Here is a 23302-nt window from a genome sequence, read left to right as displayed (position 1 = left end):
TTTATCAAAGATAAGGTGTCCATATGTGCATGGGTTTATCTCTGGGCTTTCTATCCTGTTCCATTGATCTATATTTCTGTTTTTGTGCCAGTACCATACTGTCTTGATTACTGTAGCGTTGTAGTATAGTCTGAAGTCAGGGAGCCTGATTCTTCCAGCTCCGTTTTTCTTTCTCAAGAGTGTTTTCACTATTCGGGGTCTTTTGTTTTTCCATGCAAATTGTGAAATTTTTTGTTCTAGTTCTGTGAAAAATGCCAGTGGTAGTTTGATAGAGATTGCATTAAATCTGTAGATTGCTTTGGGTAGTAAAGTCATTTTCATAATGTTGATTCTTCCAATCCAAGGACATGGTATATCTCTCCATCTTTTTGTATCATCTTTAATTTCTTTCATCAGTGTCTTATAATTTTCTGCATACAGGTCTTTTTTCTCCTTAGGTAGGTTTATTCCTAGATATTTTATTCTTTTTGTTGCAATGGTAAATGGGAATGTTTTCTTAATTTCACTTTCCGATTTTTCATCATTAGTGTATAAGAATGCCAGAGATTTCTGTGCACTAATTTTGTATCCTGCTACTTTACCAAATTCATTGATTAGCTCTAGTAGTTTTCTGGTAGCATCTTTAGGATTCTCTATGTATAGTGTCATGTCATCTGCACACAATGACAGCTTTACTCCTTCCTTTCCGATTTGGATTCCTTTTATATCTTTTTCTTCACTGATTTCTGTGGCTAAAACTTCCAAAACGATGTTGAATAAGAGTGGTGAGAGTGGGCAACCTTGTCTTGTTCCTGATCTTAGTGGAAATGGTTTCAGTTTTTCACCATTGAGGACAATGTTGGCTGTGGGTTTGTCATATATGGCCTTTATTATGTTGAGGAAAGTTCCCTCTAAGCCTACTTTCTGGAGGTTTTTTTTATCATAAATGGGTGTTGAATTTTGTCGAAAATTTTCTCTTCATCTATTGAGTTGATCATATGTTTTTTCTCCTTCAATTTGTTAATAAGGTGTATCACATTGATTGATTTGCATATATTGAAGAATCCTTGCATTCCTGGGATAAACCCCACTTGATCATGTTGTATGATTCTTTTAATGTGCTGTTGAATTCTGTTTGCTAGTATTTTGTTGAGGATTTTTGCGTCTATGTTCGTCAGTGATACTGGCCTATAAATTTCTTTCTTTGTGACATTTTGTCTGGTTTTGGTATCAGGGTGATTGTGGCCTCGTAGAATGAGTTTGGGAGCATTCCTCCGTCTGCTATATTTTGGAAGAGTTTGAGAAGGATAGGTGTTAGCTCTTCTCTAAATGTTTGATAGAATTCGCCTGTGAAGCCATCTGGTCCTGGGCTTTTGTTTTTTCGGAAGATTTTTAATCACAGTTTCAATTTCAGTGCTTGTGACTTGTCTGTTCATATTTTGTATTTCCTCCTGGTTCAATCTCGGAAGGTTGTGCATTTCTACGAATTTGTCCGTTTCTTCCAGGTTGTCCATTCTATTGGCATATAGGTGCTTGAAGTAATCTCTCTTGATCCTTTGTATTTCTGCAGTGTCAATTGTTACTTCTCCTTTTTTCATTTCTAATTCCATTGATTTGAGTCTTCTCCCTTTTTTTTCTTGATGAGTTTGGCTAATGGTTTATCATTTTTGTTTATCTTCTCAAAGAACCAGATTTTAGTTTTATTGACCTTTGCTACAGTTTCCTTCATTTCTTTTTCATTTATGTCTGATCTGATTTTTATGATATCTTTCCTTCTGCTAACTTTGGGGGGTTTTTTGTTCTTCTTTCTCTAATTGCTTTAGGTGTAAGGTTAGGTTGTTTATTTGAGATATTTCTTGTTTCTTAAGGTAGGATTGTATTGCTATAAACTTCCCTCTTGGAACTGCTTTTGCTGCATCCCATAGGTTATGGATCATCGTGTTTCATTGTCATTTGTTTCTAGATTTTTTTGATTTCCTCTTTGATTTCTTCACTGATCTCTTGGTTATTAAGTAGTGTATTGTTTAGCCTCCATGTGGTTTTATTTTTTACAGCCTTTTTCCTGTAATTGATATTTAGTCTCACAGCGTTGTGGTCAGAAAAGATACTTGATCCGATTTCAATTTTCTTAAATTTACCAAGGCTTGATTTGTGACCCAAAGTATGATCTATCCGGAAGAATGTTCCATGAGCACTTGAGAAGAAAGTGTATTCTGTTGTTTTTGGATGGAATGTCCTATAAATATCAATTAAGTCCATCTTGTTTAATGTATCATTTAAAGCTTCTGTTTCCTTATTTAATTTCATTTTGGGTGATCTGTCCAATGGTGAAAGTGGGGTGTTAAAGTCCCCTACTATGATTGTGTTACTGTCGATTTCCCCTTTTATGGCTGTTAGTATTTGCCTTATGTATTGAGGTGCTCCTATGTTGGGTGCAGAAATAATTACAGTTGTTATATCTTCTTCTTGGATTGATCCCTTGATATTTATGTAGTGTCCTTCTTTGTCTCTCGTAATAGTCTTTGTTTTAAAGTCTATTTTGTCTGATATGAGAATTTCTACTCCAGTTTTCTTTTGATTTCCATTTGCATGGAATATCTTTTTCCATCCCCTCACTTTCAGTCTGTATGTGTCCTTAGGTCTGAGGTGGGTCTCTTGTAGGCAGCATATATACTGGTCTTGTTTTTGTATCCATTTAGCCATTCTATGTCTTTTGTTGGGAGTAATTAATCCATTTACATTTAAGGTAATTATTGATATGTATGTTCCTATTACCATTTTCTTAATTGTTTTGGGTTTGTTATTGTAGGTCTTTTACTTCTCTTGTGTTTTCTGTTTAGAGAAGTTCCTTTAGCATTTGTTGTAAAGCTGGTTTGGTGATGCTGAATTCTCTTAGCTTTGCTTGTCTGTTAAGGTTTCAATTTCTCAGTCAAATCTGCATGAGGTCCTTGCTGGGCAGAGTAATCTTGATTGTAGGTTTTCCCCTTTCGTCACTTTAAATATGTCCTGCCTGTCCCTTCTGGCTTGCAGAGTTTCTGCTGAGAGATCAGCTGTTAACCTTATGGGGATTCCCTTGTGTGTTATTTGATGTTTTTCCCTTGCTGCTTTTAATATTTTTTCTTTGTATTTAATTTTTGATAGTTTGATTAATATGTGTCTTGGCATGTTTCTCCTTGGATTTATCCTGTACGGGACTCTCTGCACTTTCTAGACTTGATTAACTATTTCCTTTCCCATATTAGGGACGTTTTCAACTATAATCTCTTGAAATATTTTCTCAGTCCCTTTCTTTTTCTCTTCTTCCTCTGAGAGCCCTATAATTTGAATGTTGGTGCGTTTAATGTTGTTCCAGATGTCTCTGAGACTGTCCTCAATTCTCTTCATTCTTTTTTCTTTATTTTCTCTGCAGTAGTCATTTCCACTATTTTATCTTCCAGGTCACTTATCTTTCTTCTGCCTCAGTTATTCTGCTATTGATCCCTTCTAGAGAATTTTTAATTTCATTTATTGTGTTGTTCATCACTGTTTGTTTGCTCTTTAATTCTCCTAAGTCCTTGTTAAACATTTCTTGTATTTTGTCCATTCTATTTCCAAGATTTTGGATCATCTTTACTATCATTATTCTGAATTCTTTTTCAGGAAGACTGCCTATTTCCTCTTCTTTTGTTAGGTCTGGTGGGTTTTTATGTTGCTCCTTTGTCTACTGTGTGTTTTTCTGTCTTCTCATTTTGCTTAACTTACTGTGTTTGGGGGTCTCCTTTTTGCAGGCTGCAGGTTCCTAGTTCCCATTGTTTTTGGTGTCTGTCCCCAGTGGCTAAGATTGGTTCAGTGGGTTGTGTTGGCTTCCTGGTGGAGGGGACTAGTGCCTGTGTTCTGGTGGATAAGGCTGGATCCTGTCTTTCTGGTGGGCAGGTCCATGTCTGGTGGTGTGTTTTGGGGTGTCTGTGGCTTTTTTATGATTTTAGACAGCCTCTGTGCTAAAGGATGGGTTTGTGTTCCTGTCTTGCTAGTTGTTTGGCATAGGGTGTCCAGCACTGTAGCTTGCTGGTCGTTGAGTGGAGCTGGGTCTTGGTGTCAAGATGGAGATCTCTGGGAGATTTTCGTCATTTGATATTATGTGGAGCTGGGAGGTCTCTTGTGGACCACTGTCCTGAACTTGGCTCTCCCACCTCAGAGGTACAGCCCTCATGCCTGGCTGGAGTGCCAAAAGCCTGTCATCTACACGGTCATGTGACTCTAGGTAGGAGGCCTCAGTTCATTGCTACATGGATCTCTCCTTAGGGCTGCTTGAGTGTCCTCATGACATGGCAGCTGGCTTACCCCAGGATGAGTGATCCGGCCCATGGTCCCCAGGACTGCTGCAGCTTTGGCTGCTGGGGCCCTTCCAGAGCTGGCAGCCTCAGTGAGGCCACCCTCCCTTTGGGCTCCAGGGCAGTTTAGTGATGGCGGAGGGAAGAGACCCCAAGTCAGGAGTTCCAGCTCTCTATTTTATTTTTGTGATAAATATACTTCGTGTGGAAAGTATTCATCTTGAGAAAAAACAGGGAATTTTTTACTGCACTCTTTACACACATTTTAACTAGCAGGGTATAGACATTTTTAAAGAGAGATTAATTAATGCTGTCAGCTACTATTAGACTATGCAAGTATGTCAAGTGAGTATCCTAGTAAGATGTGAGTACCAACAAGAGACATTATAAAAATAATGAAATTCCACTTTCAATAAAGAAGCAAAGAAAACTTATCTTCCCTAAAAGTTTGACGTGTTTTGCTTTCATTGGTAGCAACATTCTCTCAAACCTACTATATAAAATCAGTTCATTCTCTGACTAGTAGCATTAGTAAGATGGCTGTTCTCAGGAAGGGAATGGTCCCGTTTATGGAAATAGTAACAGTGACAGTTAAACAGGAGGTTTGGAAGCTAACATTAACACAATTTGACTTCTCTGTTTATTTAAGAACCATTCACTTGATTGTTGAAAGCTTCATCTACGTAGGTCAGAAAGAGCACTCAGGTTATGACTAGTGGTGCTGAAACATCAGTTCCATGCAGAATTCACAGCCACTCAATGCAGCTAAAATTGATTCTATGCAAGAGAGTAAAATGACTTCATTTGCATAAAAATGGGTGATGCTACAAAATTAATTGGGTCAACTCATTCTGAGGTCTCATAATGGATGACTACAGTTTTCCTTTAACTGTATTTTCACGTGTCAGCAGCACACAGTAGCACTGATTATTAATAAGATCTATTTTGAAGAAAACAGATTTCAAAATGCATAATTCAGCACATACTGTAGATCAATTGTTCTTCATCTTAATTTTTTTATGCACACAGTTATGGTTTATTACAGCTAAACAATGCAGAGCCCTGGGTCTCTTAGATGTAAGCTATCGTCATTTCAACCAGAACAAAAGCATATGCTTATAAATATTAGCTTAAGATTTCAGGAGGTTTACAGACTTCCCCTAAAATCCTACAAAAATTCTAGGCCAGGACATCAGTACTAATATGTTTACTAATCTGAAACAAGAGGGCATGTCTCAGGAAATATTTCCCAGGCCTTAGATAGTGTCCTTAGGTGAATAATTTTTAAAAGGAGCCATGTCTTTGAGAGTGTGTTATTCAAAAGACAAAATTGTTGAGAGAATCAACAATACTGGTGCTTTGTCTCCTGAAGACCTTAAAAAGGAGATGCAAGAATTTGTTTTCACCGACCTTTTCCTAATAGTATCCACTAACCTCAAGTCCAGATTTCATGCGATTACCTACCTGACACAAAAGAGTTTGGTTTTCCTCCTACCCCCATGCTCTGCTGTAAACCTGTGCCCAACTAAAAAGATAAGACGTCGGACTTTGGCTAATGGTGACAAAACACTCAAACAACTCACGAAACCAATGATTCTGTTGGTGGAGTAGGAGTTGGACTTTCAAATCAATTGTTTGTCTTTACTTAGGTATCTTCCATTCATTTCATTTAGTAACTGACAAAAAAAAATCCAAGTTCAGTGAGTAGACTGCAGGACATGAAAGGCTATTCTCAGGCTTCCCTAGTGGTACAGTGGCTAAGGATCCTCCTGCCAATGCAGGGGACACGGTTTGGAGCCCTGGTCCGGGAAGATCCCACATGCCACGGAGCAATGAAGCCCGTGTGCCACAACTACTGAGCCTGCGTGCCACAACTACTGAAGCCCGGGCACCTAGAGCCCATGCTCCACAACAAGAGAGGCCAACGCAGTGAGAAGCCCACGTTCCGCAACCATGAGTAGCCCCCGCTCACCACAACTAGAGAAAGCCTGTGTGCAGCAACGAAGACCCAATGCAGCCAAAAATAAAATATAGACAAATAAATAAATTTATTAAATAAAAAAAAAGAAAGAAAGGCTACTCTCTATTGGGAAGCAAAAAGGACACTCACCCCCAGCGGATGTGCTGCCTTCTGCAGTTTGTTGTAAGGACTGTATTTAGGTTTCGGGGGCTTCCCAGCAGCTCTGTCTTTGTGCCTTCTACTGCTAATATGCTATTAAAAGCAATTAAAAATGACAGCTTTAAAAAAATTATCCCCCAAACCCTTCATAAATATTGTTTTAACCTGGGGCAGGATATTAATTATTTCATGCAAGTTGAAGAAAGACAAAAATACAAGAGCGTGCACTTTTGTCCTCAGACGCTGATGCTTTGAGGAGAGATACCTTTGTGCTAGCCGTTTTAGTCTATTTTAAACAAATAGCAGGGTCTTCTTTTTCCCAGCATTTTTCCTTATTACTGCACAGATCTCGTTTTATGGACATTTACAAAGGAAATAAATGTCTGAAGGAATTTTATGTGCAAATAAACAAAGATGGCCAGGCGGGCATGAATTTATTTCCATATTAATATTTATCCTCACATTTGTACAGCCAAATGTCAACCCCTTAAATTCTAAAGATAAATAACTAAGGTGTGTAAAAATCAGTGCAAGAATGTACGTATGCATATAAAACACAACACTATATGAGGGCTGGGACTTCAACTAGAAACGTAGAACTGATCTCTTTGGAAGGCTATTCAGAGTAAAAGTGAATGCAACAGGATTAGTCATCTTGTTAGCAGGTGGCTGCAGGATTTAGAAATACAGTACACCACCATGTAATAGAGTACATAAAAGAAAAGAAGAGCACAGCATAAAATTAGTGGTAGCATGTAAATATCTAAACAAGTAAAAATGGAACATTGAAATTTGACCTTTAAAGGAAATCAACACTTTTGAGTGGGAAACCTGGTAAAGAAAAGATCTACTACCCCCTTTCCTCCCACTCTTCATATACAAAAATAGCACAGACTCACTTCAGGCAATTTCAGAAAGATCTTAGAAGCCATTACATTTTAGTATTCCTTTAACCAACCAAAATATGCATAAATAAATAAGGAGAGTGAATAAGAAGCTAAGTGGATGGATGGATGGACGGATGGATGGATGGATGGATGGATGGTTGGATGGGAGAGAAAAACAGAAAAGAAAGGGAACAGAGGAAGCACACAGTCTGCTCGTGCATGACCCCCATCTGTTTTCACTTCTAGAATGGGTACCGCCTACCTGTTTAAGCTGTGTTTCCGAGTTGACGTGCACATCACAGATTTCACAGTGAAACGTTTTGTTCTGCAGGCCTGTATTCCCCTTATTCACTGGTCCTTTGCCTTTCACACCTACCCTAGGGAAGGCTTTGATAGTCCCACTGCCGTTCCGAGCTTCTAGCATCGTTTTGTGCTTAGTACCTGCCAGGAATATTCAGAAAAGAAAAAAGAGGGGGAAAATCTTAGTTAGTAATCTCCTCCAGGAAACGATACAACAACACAACATGATGTGATGCCGAGTTTGAATGCAGTTCTTCCAGGGATTATGCTTGAAATATGCTTATGACATAGAAAACTGTAACAATGTGCTCTGATCACCTTATATAACATGACTTAATCACTCATCTTTTTATAATGTCCTGTTTTACAAATAAGCACCATCAGTACAGGAACTAAACTTAAAAGTCCTGAGATGAAATTAAATGGGTGTGACTTCTTTTCATTTCCTCTTGATGCTAACGAGACATAAATGATAGCTGATGAGGAAGAGTGATTTAGTTGCTACAGGTGTAGTTGGAGGTGAGATGTAACAAGTGTAATCAGTTTAAACACGGTGTGTTTACAGAAGTGGCACTAATTAAATGCCCACTTTCTAAATAGAATACAAACAAGCTTTCCTGGCTATGGGGTTTAGGATCAAAGAGGGAGAGTAATTGTATAGAGATCTCAATGACTCTGGAAAAAAAAGTCCTATTAGAATAGCAAAGTTCACACTGATTGGCTATGAAATTTCAAATATAAACAAATGAGTAAAAAACGGGGGGATTCACCGGCTAAGCAGATACACTGTAAAGAAACCCTTCTTTTTATTAAACCAGTCACATCTTTTGGCTGTCCCACATAACTAATGTAATTCTACTTATCAAGATTTGCTTTTTTAAAACAATAAAATTCAGGATAGCAGTTTGCTTTCAAAAACTTTGCTCACAATTTCCTTCTCCTTGGAGTTGATAAGTATTCTTTACTTTTCTCATTTAGCCATATGTTTTTGCTATGAAATTTTCTCTTGTAATCATTGATGTCCTTTCTGCCATTTTGGTTTTCTAAATCCTGATTTAGGGGTTTCACCTTCCTAATTGTATTTATTAGATTGTTATCAGTTCTGGAAGCATAGAAAAAAAGAGAAATTCTTAACTTCTGGTTCTTGGGCCTGCCTCTCAGAATCATTCCATATCAATGAAGAAAAGATGCTGAGGGCCCTCCAGCTCCGTGTCAATCACCCATGTCTTCAATAAGAGGCAATGCACACACGGAACAGGTTTAGAGCCATACGTTTCTCTCTTTAAAATGATACCTTTACTGAGTCCAATATTAAAAAATGCATATTTTTACCACTTAGGTTCCCCACTTTGAATCTCATTTTCTTATGCACAGCAATGAAAATGTTCATATCTCAACATATTAAGGAGAGAGAAAAAAGTCAACGTTTTGTGAGAAGACGGGAGAGGCTGAAATACGGAGTCAAAGAACCATGCGGTAGTGGTGGTGGTAGCAGTGAGGCTGCCCCGGGGTTCACTTTCACCCATGTCCACTGCAATATAGTGACCTAATGCTTTCTGCTTTGTATGAAGATACCATAAATGAGAGTAGGGCAAGCAATGTTCTGGTGAGCAATACATACCTACACAAATAATTAATGAATGAGTATACACACACACACACACACACACACACACACACACATTGTTTTCTCCTACCTTCATTTATACCATCTTCCTACAAATTCGAAGCTTTTGTGCCACTATGTGAGTAGAGGGTTATCCAACCTTCTCTATCCAAACAGGTGATTTTATCAAAATATTTTTTTCCCATGCAACCTCTATAGTCAAACTGAGAAGCTTTCCTGGGGCCGCTGTGGCTTAGGAATGTCTAAGTAGCAGTCAGTAAGAGACAAATTCTCATCCTGACTTCATTTTTTTTTGCGGTACGCGGGCGTCTCACTGTCGTGGCCTCTCCCGTTGCGGAGCACAGGCTCCAGACGCGCAGGCTCAACGGCCATGGCTCGCGGGCCCAGCCGCTCCGCGGCATGTGGGATCCTCCCGGACCGGGGCACGAACCCGTGTCCCCTGCATCGGCAGGCGGGCTCTCAACCACTGCGCCACCAGGGAAGCCCCTCATCCTTTCTTGAAGGCCCTTTGACTCACTCTGGTTAATATCCTATGTGATTTGAGCTGGCGTTTGATAGTGGCAACCAGAATGGTTCAGAAAACTGTTTCTACCTATTCACTGATATGGAAGTACTTCATCTTGCCTGGGAGGACAAAAAACAGTCAGGCGTGGGTGGCTTGCCTCAGGATTGAGTGACAGGTGGGTTAGGAGGAGAAGAAATTCAAAAAAGTTGCTCCCAATACTAAGTTGCTACCAATAGCAACAGTAAGTAAAAATCCAGAAAACAGACATTCTCCATATTATCTCTGGCAAGCTAAGACCCACCTATGTCCTGTCCCTAGGGGAAGGAAAGAAACAGAAGATATGTGAGCATTGGAGAATTACCCAACCTCAGAAAAATCACTGTGTCATTAGCATTATTATTTCAGTGTAGTCTCTCCACAAAAGCTAGTAAAGATAGGAAATTTAAATATACACACTCATGCATGCCTTACACACACATGCACACACACACACACACCAAACACATGTGGTTAAAATTGTGCTGAGACTGGGTGAAAAACTTCAGCTAATAGCTTTCACTCTGGGGTTACTATTCATCATCACGTAGAGTGGAACGTTTGTGCAATGTAACCTCCTGCATCTAGTAGCAGCTTGTCAGTCATAATTAAATAGATATTAGATCATTTTATAAGATCTTAAAGCTTGAACAGCCTGTAAAGGTAGCTGTTTTTCCTTCAAGTACAGCTACAATTAAGGAGAGATGTACTACTCTTAATTTTCAAGCATTTATAGTTTTGAGAGATCAGATTGCATGAATACTCTAAAATAGTGACTATTAGGAGAACTGATTTTTATTTTATTTTTTAAACATTGCACATATTGTGATAAATTATTTACCTGCTCTTAGCCACCCACGAGTTTAGGTGCTATTATCATGCCCGTTTTAGAGATAACAAACTGAGACTCAGAAAGGTTAAGTTACTTGCCCAGCTCACAAAGCAAACACTACTTGAAGTTACTGGCAGGCAGAAAGTGGATTTCTAATTAAGTCCTTAGAGCTATGGGGATTTAGCTAGAAATCCACTAAGGATGTCTGAGCTAGCTGAATTCCAGTGACACAGGAATCTTTCATAGTACCTTTAATTTTTCTATTTTGTTAATGAAGTCTTTTCTAAACTCGGATTTTAATTTGAGTCTTTCAAATCCCCGTTCCCCTTGTTTTCTTGTAATGCTCCTTTCTGCTCAGCAGAGTACCCGGAACCAGGATGCTATAATAAATGACAGTGGCTTTGTGATGGCAGGTTTGAATACCTCAGATTCCAACAATGTGTAAACATCTCGCAAGGCTTGTGCCTTCCCCTGTGATTGCACAGTAGGGCCATTGCAAAGCTGCTTCTGTACTTTAAATGGACTATTTTCTTCCCATCGCTTTTAAAAGGCCATCACTGATAATGACATTCATTTGAAGCTTCCATGATTCCTGAAATGTGAAGCCGTTCTCCAACCACAGTTTAAATGCAGCAAGTCATCGTGCTCCTAGAAATACTGATTTTGTTTGCTTTTTTTATTTGTTTGCTTTTGATTGCCTTGGGTCAAGATATTGTATTTGCAAAAATCAAAATAATATGTGCTGCAGAGTGAATAGAGGCTAGCCCTCCCTTTAATTCCTCATCATCTTTGCAACTTCCTTTTTTAGATGGCTCTTAAGTTAGGTACTGGCATAAAGGAAAGGTGGGTGAGCAAGAAAACTGGCAAATGACTTTTTAAAATTAAATCAATCATTCTTTAGGTCATCAGGAAAATTGGGGAAATTTCTTTAAAATGGAAAAAACCCCAGAATTCCATCAAGGAGAAGCATATCAAAATATTAATAGTGGTCATCATGTACCAGTCTTTTATTTTCTATTTGTATATGTGCATTTTAAAAAGTCTGGATAACTTAGTTAAAGTAATTTTGTATAGAACTTCCCTTGGACTTATACATACTTTTAAAAATGCACATGATTTTTAATGACAGCATAGGCTTACAATACATGAACGTTATATATTTAACCACTTATCTAATATTAGACATTTGGATTATTTTCTTTTTTTTCCCTGTATAATTATTGTGTAATGAACATCCTACTTGTTAATCTTTTAAAATCTATCCTAAGGTTATTTCCTTAGGATAGATTTTCATAAGGAGTATTATAGGTACAAAATATGGCTATTTTAAGCCTCAAGTCAAGCTGTCAGATTAACTGTCTAAACAGTACAAAGGAAGTTTCGGAGAGATTCATTTTATAGGGAAATGTATCCTGGTAGAGTCTGCAAAATTCACCTTTCTATAAAATACATTTCAATGCCTTAAAGTTCAATTTTCCAGAATGTCCATGAGATGAGATTTAATAGTGTTAGACTAGACCCTTAGCAAACCCACGTGACTGCCAGTGATCGTTTAGTTACCTTCTCATTGACAAGTTCAGATGATTCCAGCTTATAGATACATGGGCAGGAAAGTGGTCAGCCTCCATACAAACAGCAAAATGCAAAGGTGTTTTTTTTTTTTTTTTTTTTTTCGGTACTTGGGCCTCTCACTGTTGTGGCCTCTCCCATTGTGGAGCACGGGCTCCGGACGCGCAGGCCCAGCGGCCATGGCTCATGGGCCCAGCCGCTCCGCGGCATGTGGGATCTCCCCGGACCGGGGCACGAACCCGTGTCCCCTGCATCGGCAGGCGGACTCTCAACCACTGCGCCACCAGGGAAGCCCCAAAGGTGTGTTTTGATGTGTTTATTTATAACATTCAGTAAAATGGCATTATAGTCCGACTCTGTGTGTCCTAAGGAAAGAAAGTTGTTTTGAATCTCTACACCTGAAGGGTATAATTGGCATCAAGAGCTTCCATGTTCTCTCTTGTTTTTAATCCTCTAAATGTCAAATTAACCTTTTATTACCCTGACCTCATATATACTATGCATTTTCCATGTCAATCTTAATTTTATTTTGTCTTTGAAATGAAATCTTTGGTTTGTTTTATCAGCATATCAACAAACAGTAAGCACCCAGAATGGCATCCATGGTATCAGGTGACCAAGGAATGCCCCAAATGAGTAAAAAATTGTGTTATTTCTGTTAGCTCCCTGGTTGAAAGTAATTTGTTGACTCATCAGTAATGCATCCCAAGTCCAAATGGCAGAGGTGAAAGTAGACACAAGGGAAACAGAGGAGAGGAGAACTTTGCTTTTAGCATCAGAAACGTCCTCTGAGGAAGAGTTATGAAGTGGGAACAGAAGGGGAGGCAAGCCACACAGCACCAGTGGGGATGGACTCGGTGTCCAAAGACAGCTCAGGAAAGAGCTCTGCAGACCCTGGGAACCAGTAAGCGGAGCACTGGCTGGGTTTGATGGGGAGATAAACATGTGGAATTGATATGGCAGTAACCCTGGACATACCAGCACATGAGAATTTTCAGGCATCCAGAAAGCCTCTTTTACCTATAACAATGGACTACAAGGAGGATGGAGGATTTCCTGTGCTGCTTTAGACATGCACTTAACAATCCTTATTTGCACCCATCTCTGCTACTTAGAAACAAGGCCCTTAAAAGCATGGAAAAATGCTCCATTGCTTTCATAGCCATTAACCAAGAGAACCCGGCAAAAAGGTTTTCACATAATAAACACTCAATAAATGGAAAAATTAGACACTCCCATAGTATAACAGATATGATGTTGTCTTAGTTATTTATAAAAGCAGTGTTTTTGCTTACTTTTTGTGTAACTAGTTCAGTTTTCACTTTTTTAAATGAAAGTAACACTTTGTTAGAAAATTCAAAGAGCACAGAAAAGTATAAGGTGAAAAGCAAAAGCCCTCCCACTTTTCACCTTCAAGCCACATGCCCTCAATAGGGAAACAGTTTCATGTGCAAACTTCCTGAAATGTTCTAAATATCAGTGACATTATATTAGGCTCGAGTAGAAAAAATAATGTAGGTTGAACATTCTACTTGGTTTGCGCATGAAACCACTCCTAAGAAGCACAGCACGTAAAAGTACACAGCAAGAAAACATATCTCAACACAACTCTGAAATCACTTATTCTGGTTGTTCACCCGTGAGATGTCACCAAACACGAAATAACTAAACCCTGAATGCTCACAGCTACATAACATTTTTCTATTAGGTAATATATCCCAAATCACCCATGTTGCAAACCCCAAAGTACATTATTTAAAAATTGTAAGAATGCAGGCGACTCTTCCTGTGGCAGTGCAGGTCTGAGGAGGTGGCTCACAGGGGTGAGGCATTTAGGGTGAGGCGACACCGACCTTGGAGCCAGATTGGCTGGGTTTGCATCACAGCCCCAACATTTAAGGGCTCTATGGCTTTGGGCAAGTCAAGTAGCAGGAATCTCATCAGCACAGAGAGAAAGCTTCACTGAAAACTGATGGCAGAGCAGCGGGGGAAGCTGGATTCCATGACAGCAACAGCAGGGTTCGTGGCAAGAATCACGGCTTTCAGGCCACCCTGGGCAGTCTCATCTTCCTTCAGCTTGTAGACCCTCAGGCTTAGGAGCAGTTTCAAGCACACAGCCTTGAGAGTAAGATGTTCTTGGGACCATCTGTACCAAATCCGTGACTGAAACCAGTGAAAACCTCTATATAAACGTGTAAGGTTCTGGCAGCACACACAGAGACCTACTCTTTTAGCCACCAGCTGCTGGAGAGAGCCTCGTAGACAAAGTGCTTCCAAGTCAGCCTGTTGTTGTAGCTGAACAGCTATTGTAGACCCTTATAATCTGACTTCATAATGGAGACAGCCACATTTCACTGCCATGCGGCTGACAGCATCTTGGTACTCCAGCCAGGGGTCAGGCCCGAGCCTCTGAGGTGAGAGAGCCGAGTTCAGGACACTGGACCACCAGAGACCTCTTGGCCCCAAGTAATATCAATCAGTGAGAGTGAGAGGTCTCCCAGAGATTTCCGTCTCAATGCTAAGACCCAGCTCCACCCAATGACCAGCAAGCTCCAGTGCTGGACACCCCATGTCAAACAACTAACAAGACAGGAACACAACCCCAACCATTAGCAGAGAGGCTGCCAAAGACCACAATAAGTTCACAGACAACCCAAAACACATTACCGGATGTGGTCCTGCCCACCAGGAAGACGAGATTCAGCTTCATCCACCAGAAAATAGGCACCAGTCCCCTCTACCAGGAAGCGTACACAACCCACTGAAACAACTTTAGCCACTGGGGGAAGATCCCCAAAACAACGGGAATTACGAACTTGCAGCTTGCAAAAAGGAGACCCCAAAGACCATAAGAGAGGCAAAATGAGAAGACAGAGAAATACACAGCAGATGAAGGAGCAAGGTAAAAACCCACCAGACCAAATAAATGAAGAGGAAATAGCCAGTATACCTGAAAAAGAATTCAGAGTAATAATAGTAAAGATGATCCAAAATCTTGGAAATAGAATGGACAAAATACAAGAAATGTTTAACAAGGACCTAGAAGAGCTAAAGAGCAAACAAACAATGATGAACAACACAATAAATGAAATTTAAAATTCGCTAGAAGGAATCAAGAGCAGAATAACTGAGGCAGAAGAACGGAAAAGTGACCTGGAAGATAAAATAGTGGAAATAACTACCACAGAGCAGAATAAAGAAAAAAAAAAAAGGAAAGAATTGAGGACAGTCTCAGAGACCTCTGGGACAACATTAAATGCACCAACATTCGAATTATAGGGGTCCCAGAAGAAGAGAAATAGGAAGGGACTGAGAAAATATTTTAAGAGATTATAATAGAAAACTTCCCTAATATGGGAAAAGAAATAGTCAATCAAGTTCAGGAAGTGCAGAGAGTCCCATACAGGATAAATCCAAGGGGAAACATGCCAAGACACGTATTAATCAAACTATCAAAAATTAAATACAAAGAAAAATACTAAAAGAAGCAAGGGAAAAGCAACAAATAACACACAAGGGAATCCCCATAAGGTGAACAGCTGATCTTTCAGCAGAAACTCTGCAAGCCAGAAGGGAGTGGCAGGACATATTTAAAGTGATGAAAGGGAAAAACCTACAACCAAGATTACTATACCCAGCAAGGATCTCATGCAGATTTGATGGAGAAATTAAAACCTTTACAGATAAGCAAAAGTTAAGAGAATTCAGCACCACCAAACCAGCTTTACAACAAATGCTAAAGGAACTTCTCTACGCAGGAAACACAAGACAAGGAAAAGACCTACAATAACAAACCCAAAACAATTAAGAAAATAGTAATAGGAACATACATATCAGTAATTACCTTAAATGTAAATGGATTAAATGCTCCAACCAAAAGACATAGAATGGCTGAATGTATACAAAAACAAGACCTGTATATATACTGTTTACAAGAGACACACTTCAGACCTAAGGACACATACAGACTGAAAGTGAGGGGATGGAAAAAGATATTGCATGCAAATGGAAATCAAAAGAAAGCTGGAGTAGCAATTCTCATATCAGACAATATAGACTTTAAATTAAGACTATTACAAGAGACAAAGAAGGACACTACATAAATATCAAGGGATCAATCCAAGAAGAAGATATAACAATTGAAATATTTATGCAGCCAACATAGAAGCACCTCAATACATAAGGCAAACGCTAACAGCCATAAAAGGGGAAATCAACAGTAACACATTCATAGTAGGGGACTTTAACACCCCATTTTCACCAATGGACAGATCAACCAAAATGAAAATAAATAAGTTAACACAAGCTTTACATGATACATTAAACAAGATGGACTTAATTGATATTTATAGGACATTCCATCCAAAAACAACAGAATATACTTTCTTCTCAAGTGCTCATGGAACATTCTTCCGGATAGATCATACTTTGGGTCACAAATCAAGCCTTGGTAAATTTAAGAAAACTGAAATCATATCAAGTATCTTTTCTGACAACAATGCTATGAGACTAGATATCAATTACAGGAAAAAAAATATAAAAATTACAGACACATGGAGGCTAAACAATACATTACTAAATAACCAAGAGATCACTGAAGAAATCAAAGAAGAAATAAAAAAATACCTAGAAACAAATGACCATGAAAACACAATGACACAAAACCTATGGGATGCAGCAAAAGCAGTTCTATGAGGGAAGTATATAGGAATAAAACCCTACCTCAAGAATCAAGAATAATCTCAAATAAATAAACTATCCTTACACTTAAGCAGTTAGAGAAAGAAGAACAAAAGAACCCCAAAGTTAGCAGAAGGAAAAAAATCATAACTATCAGATCAGAAATAAATGAAAAAGAAATGAAGAAAACTATAGCAAAGATCAATAAAACTAAAAGCTGGTTCTTTGAGAAGATAAACAAAATTGATAAACCATTAGCCAGACTCATCAAAAAAAAGGGAGAAGACTCAAATCAATAGAATTAGAAATGAAAAAAGGAGAAGTAACAACTGACACTGCAGAAATACAAAGGATCATAAGACATTACTACAAGCAACCATATGCTGATAAAATGGACAACCTGGAAGAAATGGACAAGTTCTTAGAGATGCACAACGTTCTGAGACTGAACCAGGAAGAAATAGAAAATATGAACAGACCAATCACAAGCACTGAAATTGAAACTGTGATTAAAAATCTTCCAACAAACAAAAGTCCAAGACCAGATGGCTTCACAGGTGAATTCTATCAAACATTTAGAGAAGAGCTAACACCTATCCTTCTCAAAATCTTCCAAAGTATAGGACAGGGAGGAACATTCCCAAACTCATTTTATGAGGACAACATCATCCTGACACCAAAACCAAAAAAAAGATATTACAAAGAAAGAAAACTACAGGCCAATAACACTGATGAATATAGATGCAAAAATCCTCAACAAAATACTAGTAAACAGAATCCAACAGCACATTGAAAGAATCATACACCATGATCAAGTGGGGTTTATCACAGGAATGCAAAGATTTTTCAATATATCCAAATCAATCAATATGATACACCATATTAACAAATTGAAGGATAAAAACCATATGATAATCTCAATAGATGCAGAAAAAGCTTTCAACAAATTCAACATCCATTTATGATAAGAACTCTCCAGAAAGTAGGCATAGAGGGAACTTACCTCAACATAATAAAGGCCATATATGACAAACCCACAGCAAACATCTTTCCACTAAGATCAGGAACAACACACGGTTTCCCACTCTCACCGCTATTATTCAACATAGTTTTGGAAGTTTTAGCCACAGCAATCAGAGAAGAAAAAGAAATAAAAGGAGTCAAAATTGGAAAAGAAGTAAAACTGTCACTGTTTGCAGATGACATGATACTATACATAGAGAATCCTAAAGATGCTACCAGAAAACTACCAGAGCTAATCAATGATTTCGGTAAAGTAGCAGGATACAAAATTAATGCACGGAAATCTCTTGTGTTCCTGTACACTAACAACGAAAAATTTGAAAGACAAATTAAGGAAACACTCCCATTTACCACTGCAACAAAAAGAATAAAATACCTAGGAATAAACCTTCGCAAGGAGACAAAAGACCTGTATGCACAAAACTATAAGACACTGATGAAAGAAATTAAAGAGGATACAAACAGATGGAGAGATATACCATGTTCTTTGATTGGAAGAAGCAACATTGTGAAAATGACTATACTACCCAAAGCAATCTACAGATTCAATGCAATCCCTATCAAACTACCAATGGCATTTTACACATCTAGAACAAAAAATTTTCACAATTTGTATGGAAACACAAAAGATCCCGAATAGCCAGTGCAATCTTGAGAAAGAGAAAAAGAAATGGAAGAATCAGACTCCTTGACTTCTCACTATACTACAAAGCTACAGTAATCAAGAGAGCACGGTACCGGCACAAAAATAGAAATATAAATGAATGCAACAGGATAGAAAGCCCAGAGATAAACCCACACACACTTGGTCACCTTATCTTTGACAAAGGAGGCAAGAGTATACAATGGAGAAAGGGCAACCTCTTCAATAAGTGGTGCTGGGAAAACTGGACAGCTACATGTAAAAGAATGAAATTAGAACACTTCTTAATACCGTATACAAAAATAAACTCAAAATGTATTAAAGACCTAAATGTAAGGCCAGACACTATAAAACTTAGAGCAAAACATAGGCAGAACACTCTATGACATAAATCACAGCAAGATCCTTTTTGACCCACCTCCTAGAGAAATGGAAATAAAAACAAAAATAAACAAATGGGACCTAATAAAACTTAAAAGCTTTTGCACAGCAAAGGAAACCATAAACAAGATGAAAACACAACCCTCAGAATGGGAGAAAATAGTAACAAATGAAGCAACTGACAAAGGATTAATCTCCAAAATATACAAGCAGCTCATGCAGCTCAATAACCTAAAAACAAACAACCCAATCCAAAAATGGGCAGAAGACCTAAATAGACATTTCTTCAAAGAAGATATACAGATTGCCAAGAAACACATGAAAGGATGCTCAACATCACTAATTATTAGAGAAGTGCAAACCTCACACCATTCAGAATGGCCATCATCAAATAATCTACAAACAATAAATGCTGGAGAGGGTGTGAAGAAAAGGGAACCCTCTTGCACTGTTGGTGGGAATGTAAATGGATACAGCCACTATGGAGAACAGTATGGAGGTTCCTTACAAAACTAAAAATAGAACTACCATATGACCCAGCAATCCCACTACTGGGCATATACCCTGAGAAAACAATAATTCAAAAAGAGACATGTACCACAATGTTCATTGCAGCTCTATTTACAATAGCCAGGACATGGAAGCAACCTAAGTGTCCATCGACCGATGAATGGATAAAGAAGATGTGGCACATATATACAATGGAATATTACTCAGCCATAAAAAGAAAAGAAATTGAGTTATCTGTACTGAAAGGATGGACCTAGAGTCTGTCATACGAGTGAAGTAAATCAGAAAGAGAAAAACAAATACCATATGCTAACACATACATATTGAATCCAAAAAAACAAAAAATGGTTCTGAAGAACCTAGGGGCAGGACAGGAATACAGACGCAGATGTAGAGAATGGACTTGAGGACATGGGGAGGGGGAAGGGTTTGCTGGGACGAAGTGAGAGAGTGGCATGGACATATATACATTACCGAATGTCAAATAGATAGCTAGTGGGAAGCAGCTACATAGCACAGGGAGATCAGCTCTGTGCTTTGTGACCACCTAGAGGGGTGGGACAGGGAGGGTGGGAGGGAGACACAAGAGGGAGGGGATATGGGGATATATGTATACACATAGCTGATTCACTGTGTTATACGGCAGTAACTAACACAACAACGTAAAACAATTATACTCCAATAAAGATGTTAAAAAACAAAAGAATTGTAAGACTCTAAATAAGAGTAGATATATGTGTAACTGATTCACATGGCTGTACACCTGAAACTAACACAACATGGTAAATCAACTATATTGCAATAAAAATTAAAAAAATAAAAAGGAAAAAGAATTGTAGCTCCAGTCCACTCTCTGATGGAAACTTCTTTGCTGATAGAAATGTTCTTGATTTGTACCTACCAATATGGTGGCCTTTAGTCAGAGACGCTCTTGAGCACTTGATATAAGGTTACTGCAGCTGAAACTGAACAGGTAATTAATTTAAATTTAAACAGCCGTCTCAGGCTAGTCGTTATCATATTAGACAGTACAGCTCTCCTGCTCAAGTATGCCCTGCAGGAACATGCATAACATGGAGGCCTATGGGGCTGAATTGGTTTTTTAAACATTTGTAGAAAGTTTAAAGAAGGCGCAACAGCAGACTTGTGATAGAAGAGTCTGTATCTGTATTTCCCATCCAGTTGAAGTCTTACCATTACCCTAGAAGATGCTGAAGAGAAGTGGTAGATAATCTTTGGGCCTTAATAATAATAAGGCCATAAACATGGGCCACCATGGCTGACTGGCTTAAATGAGTTTTTTACTTGAAACACGAAAGGACACATCTCTGGATGAAACAAGTCTTTACCCATTCTCTTCCTGAACACAGAGGCACAAACTAGACCAGGGCTTCCTAAAAGGCAACTCCTGGGCTTTGCTCAAATTTAGATTCTCAATGAGCAACACATGGTAGACAATCAGTGAAGATTAGCAAAGTATTAGATATTTATAAAGATCAACAAACACAGCAAACTCTCTGGAAAGAGATTTATAAGCTCAGGCTCTGAAATGGTATAAGTCAGAATTTGCCTCCATCAGCTGAGTAGTTTCAACTTACTTGTGCCTCAGTGTCTGTAGCTATAGAAAAAAAAAATATCTCCTCTACTGAAGTATCGTATTAGATGCATTTTCTATCTTAAGCATTATTTCTGGTACACCCACATGCTCAAGAAATTTTAGTCAATCTTCTCTTCTCCTTCTTAACACTGATTTTGTGTTTAGGCAAAAATTTAGAAATTCCATCCTTTGATAACGTGTCATTTCTATATATTAAAACTTAGTGAACTTAAAAATAAGCTCTGTGTAGGGATAGAAGAACTGGAATGAGCTTAGTGAAAATGATCAAATGTTACCACTTTAAGTCATTACCAGAAAAATCTGCCCAAATTAGTAATGAGGACTAATTATAAAACATTCCAAAGTTTTTTTCAATTATATAGAGAAAATCATCAAAAATAGCTAAGCAAAGCATTACCTAGTAGGATGTTTGGGGGGAATTTCTTTAAAGAAAAAGGCAAAACATATCTTCTATAATACATGTCTATAACACACAAAGAAAAGGAGCCTTCCAGATCTCTCGAAAAGAGTATGTCCTCTCAGGGTATTTCAAGCACTCTTAGACAGTTTTGTGAATCACATGAAGTAAGTCAGACAGAGAAAGACAAATATCATATGATATCACTCACATGTGGAGTCTAATTTTTAAAAAATGATACAAATGTTATTTACAAAACAGAAAGACTCATAGATTTTGAAAACAAACTTATGGTTACCAAAGGGGAAACGGCATGGGAAGGGAAATTAGGAGATTGGGATTGACACATACACATCATTATATATAAAATAGATTACCAATAAGGACCTACTGTATCGCACAGTGAACTCTACTCAATATTCCGTAATAACCAATATGGGAAAATAATCTGAAGAAGAATGGATATATGTATATGTATAACTGATTCACTTTTGCTGCACACCTGAAACTAACACAACATTGTAAATCAACTATACTTCAATAAATTTTTTTTAAAAATGCGTTTTCCAAGATTAGGAGAAAAACATGTTTTGAAGGTGGCAGGCTTCCCATGAACAGACCATAAGTGTATAACTCTCCGCTCGGTGCTATAGCCCTGATTCCATGTCTATCATGTATTTCTAAAAGGATAAAGAAGAGAAACACTTAGAATTACATTCAAATGCAAAGGACGCATCTCCCCATGCTGCATCCTGGTTGCTTCTGAGCAAAACTGATATTCAAACTTGGTTTCCTGAAAAACACAGACCAATCTTAACAGTGTTTTCCTAATATCTGGCTCTAAGAAGTAATTGGAGAAGTCTTTTAAAGTTATATTGACAGGGTGGGGGTGAGTGGAGGATGCAGTGGGTGGGGTGGTGATTGTGGTCTGCCCTGTGCGTAACTAAGAAGGGGGTCCTTAAAGAGAATTAGAGAACACTGATTAAATGGACTACACAATGGGGGCCCGCTGGGGCTTCCCTGGTGGCGCAGTGGTTGGGAGTCCGCCTGCCGATGCAGAGGACACGGGTTCGTGCCCCGGTCTGGGAAGATCCCACATGCCGCGGAGCGGCTGGGCCCGTGTGCCATGGCCGCTGGGCCTGCGCGTCCGGAGCCTGTGCTCCGCAACGGGAGAGGCCACAGCGGTGAGAGGCCGGCGTACCGCAAAAAAACAAAAACAAACAAACAAACAAAAAAACCAAAGGGGGTCTGCTTTCCACCAGCACCATGATCTGGTAACTCTAAATAATGTCAGTGATAAGGACTCTTCCCTAAATAATATTTCATTGGTCTATATTCTAAACAATGGAGGTGGTTACTGTTGAGATTTCGTATATACTAAATTAGCACATCATCTGCTCCATGGAAATTAGTTTGTAGAACTCTCCATTATACGGTCATCCCCAGAAACACACAAATTCGGTTACAAGCTTTAGTTTCACTAATCATTTCATAGCGGTTCGAAATCCTTTGAGCTCACAAAGGCTGCACTTCATGCCCTGTGTTAATACCTATGTTTCATGAAAACAGCGGATTATAAATGAACAATGATAGTGCTGAGATTGTAAAGATAAAGACACAGAATTTGAGTCAATTTAGTTCTGTCATTCTAGGTGATCACTTGAAGGTTTTAAGAGTAAAAGCGTAGGAGCTGGGCGGGGGACCGGCTTTGGTGGGTAAGGTCCAGTTTGCCCACGTTGGTAGCTGGCTCTGCTGGCCACCTTCCCTGCCCTATCTCCTTTCCCAACTCCACTAACCTTGTCCCTTTATCTCCCTAACAACTATTTGCCCTGACATCCTTGTCTCAGAGTCTGCTTCTCGTGGAACCCAAACTAGAACCCACCACA

The 23302-nt window shown here is 38.7% G+C and overlaps 1 protein-coding gene across 4 annotated transcripts in view; it reads right to left on the bottom strand.

The window, feature by feature from the left end:
* The window catches only part of ZNF385D (zinc finger protein 385D), a 338618-nt gene that overhangs the window by 5106 nt on the left and 310210 nt on the right, over positions 1-23302 (bottom strand). For 2 of the 4 annotated variants that reach the window (XM_079922475.1, XM_079922477.1), the window contains 2 exons: positions 7558-7736; positions 6400-6501 (listed from right to left, as the gene is read on the bottom strand). In XM_079922475.1, the coding sequence (XP_079778601.1) occupies positions 6400-6501; positions 7558-7736 (281 nt within the window). The remainder of the gene's footprint in view (positions 1-6399; positions 6502-7557; positions 7737-23302) is intronic. The other 2 variants (XM_079922478.1, XM_079922476.1) reach the window with 2 other exon arrangements.

This window comes from Stenella coeruleoalba (genome assembly GCF_951394435.1).
Source record: "Stenella coeruleoalba genome assembly, chromosome: 5".
NCBI lineage: Eukaryota > Metazoa > Chordata > Mammalia > Artiodactyla > Delphinidae > Stenella > Stenella coeruleoalba.
This window is presented reverse-complemented; position numbering and strand designations above follow the sequence as displayed.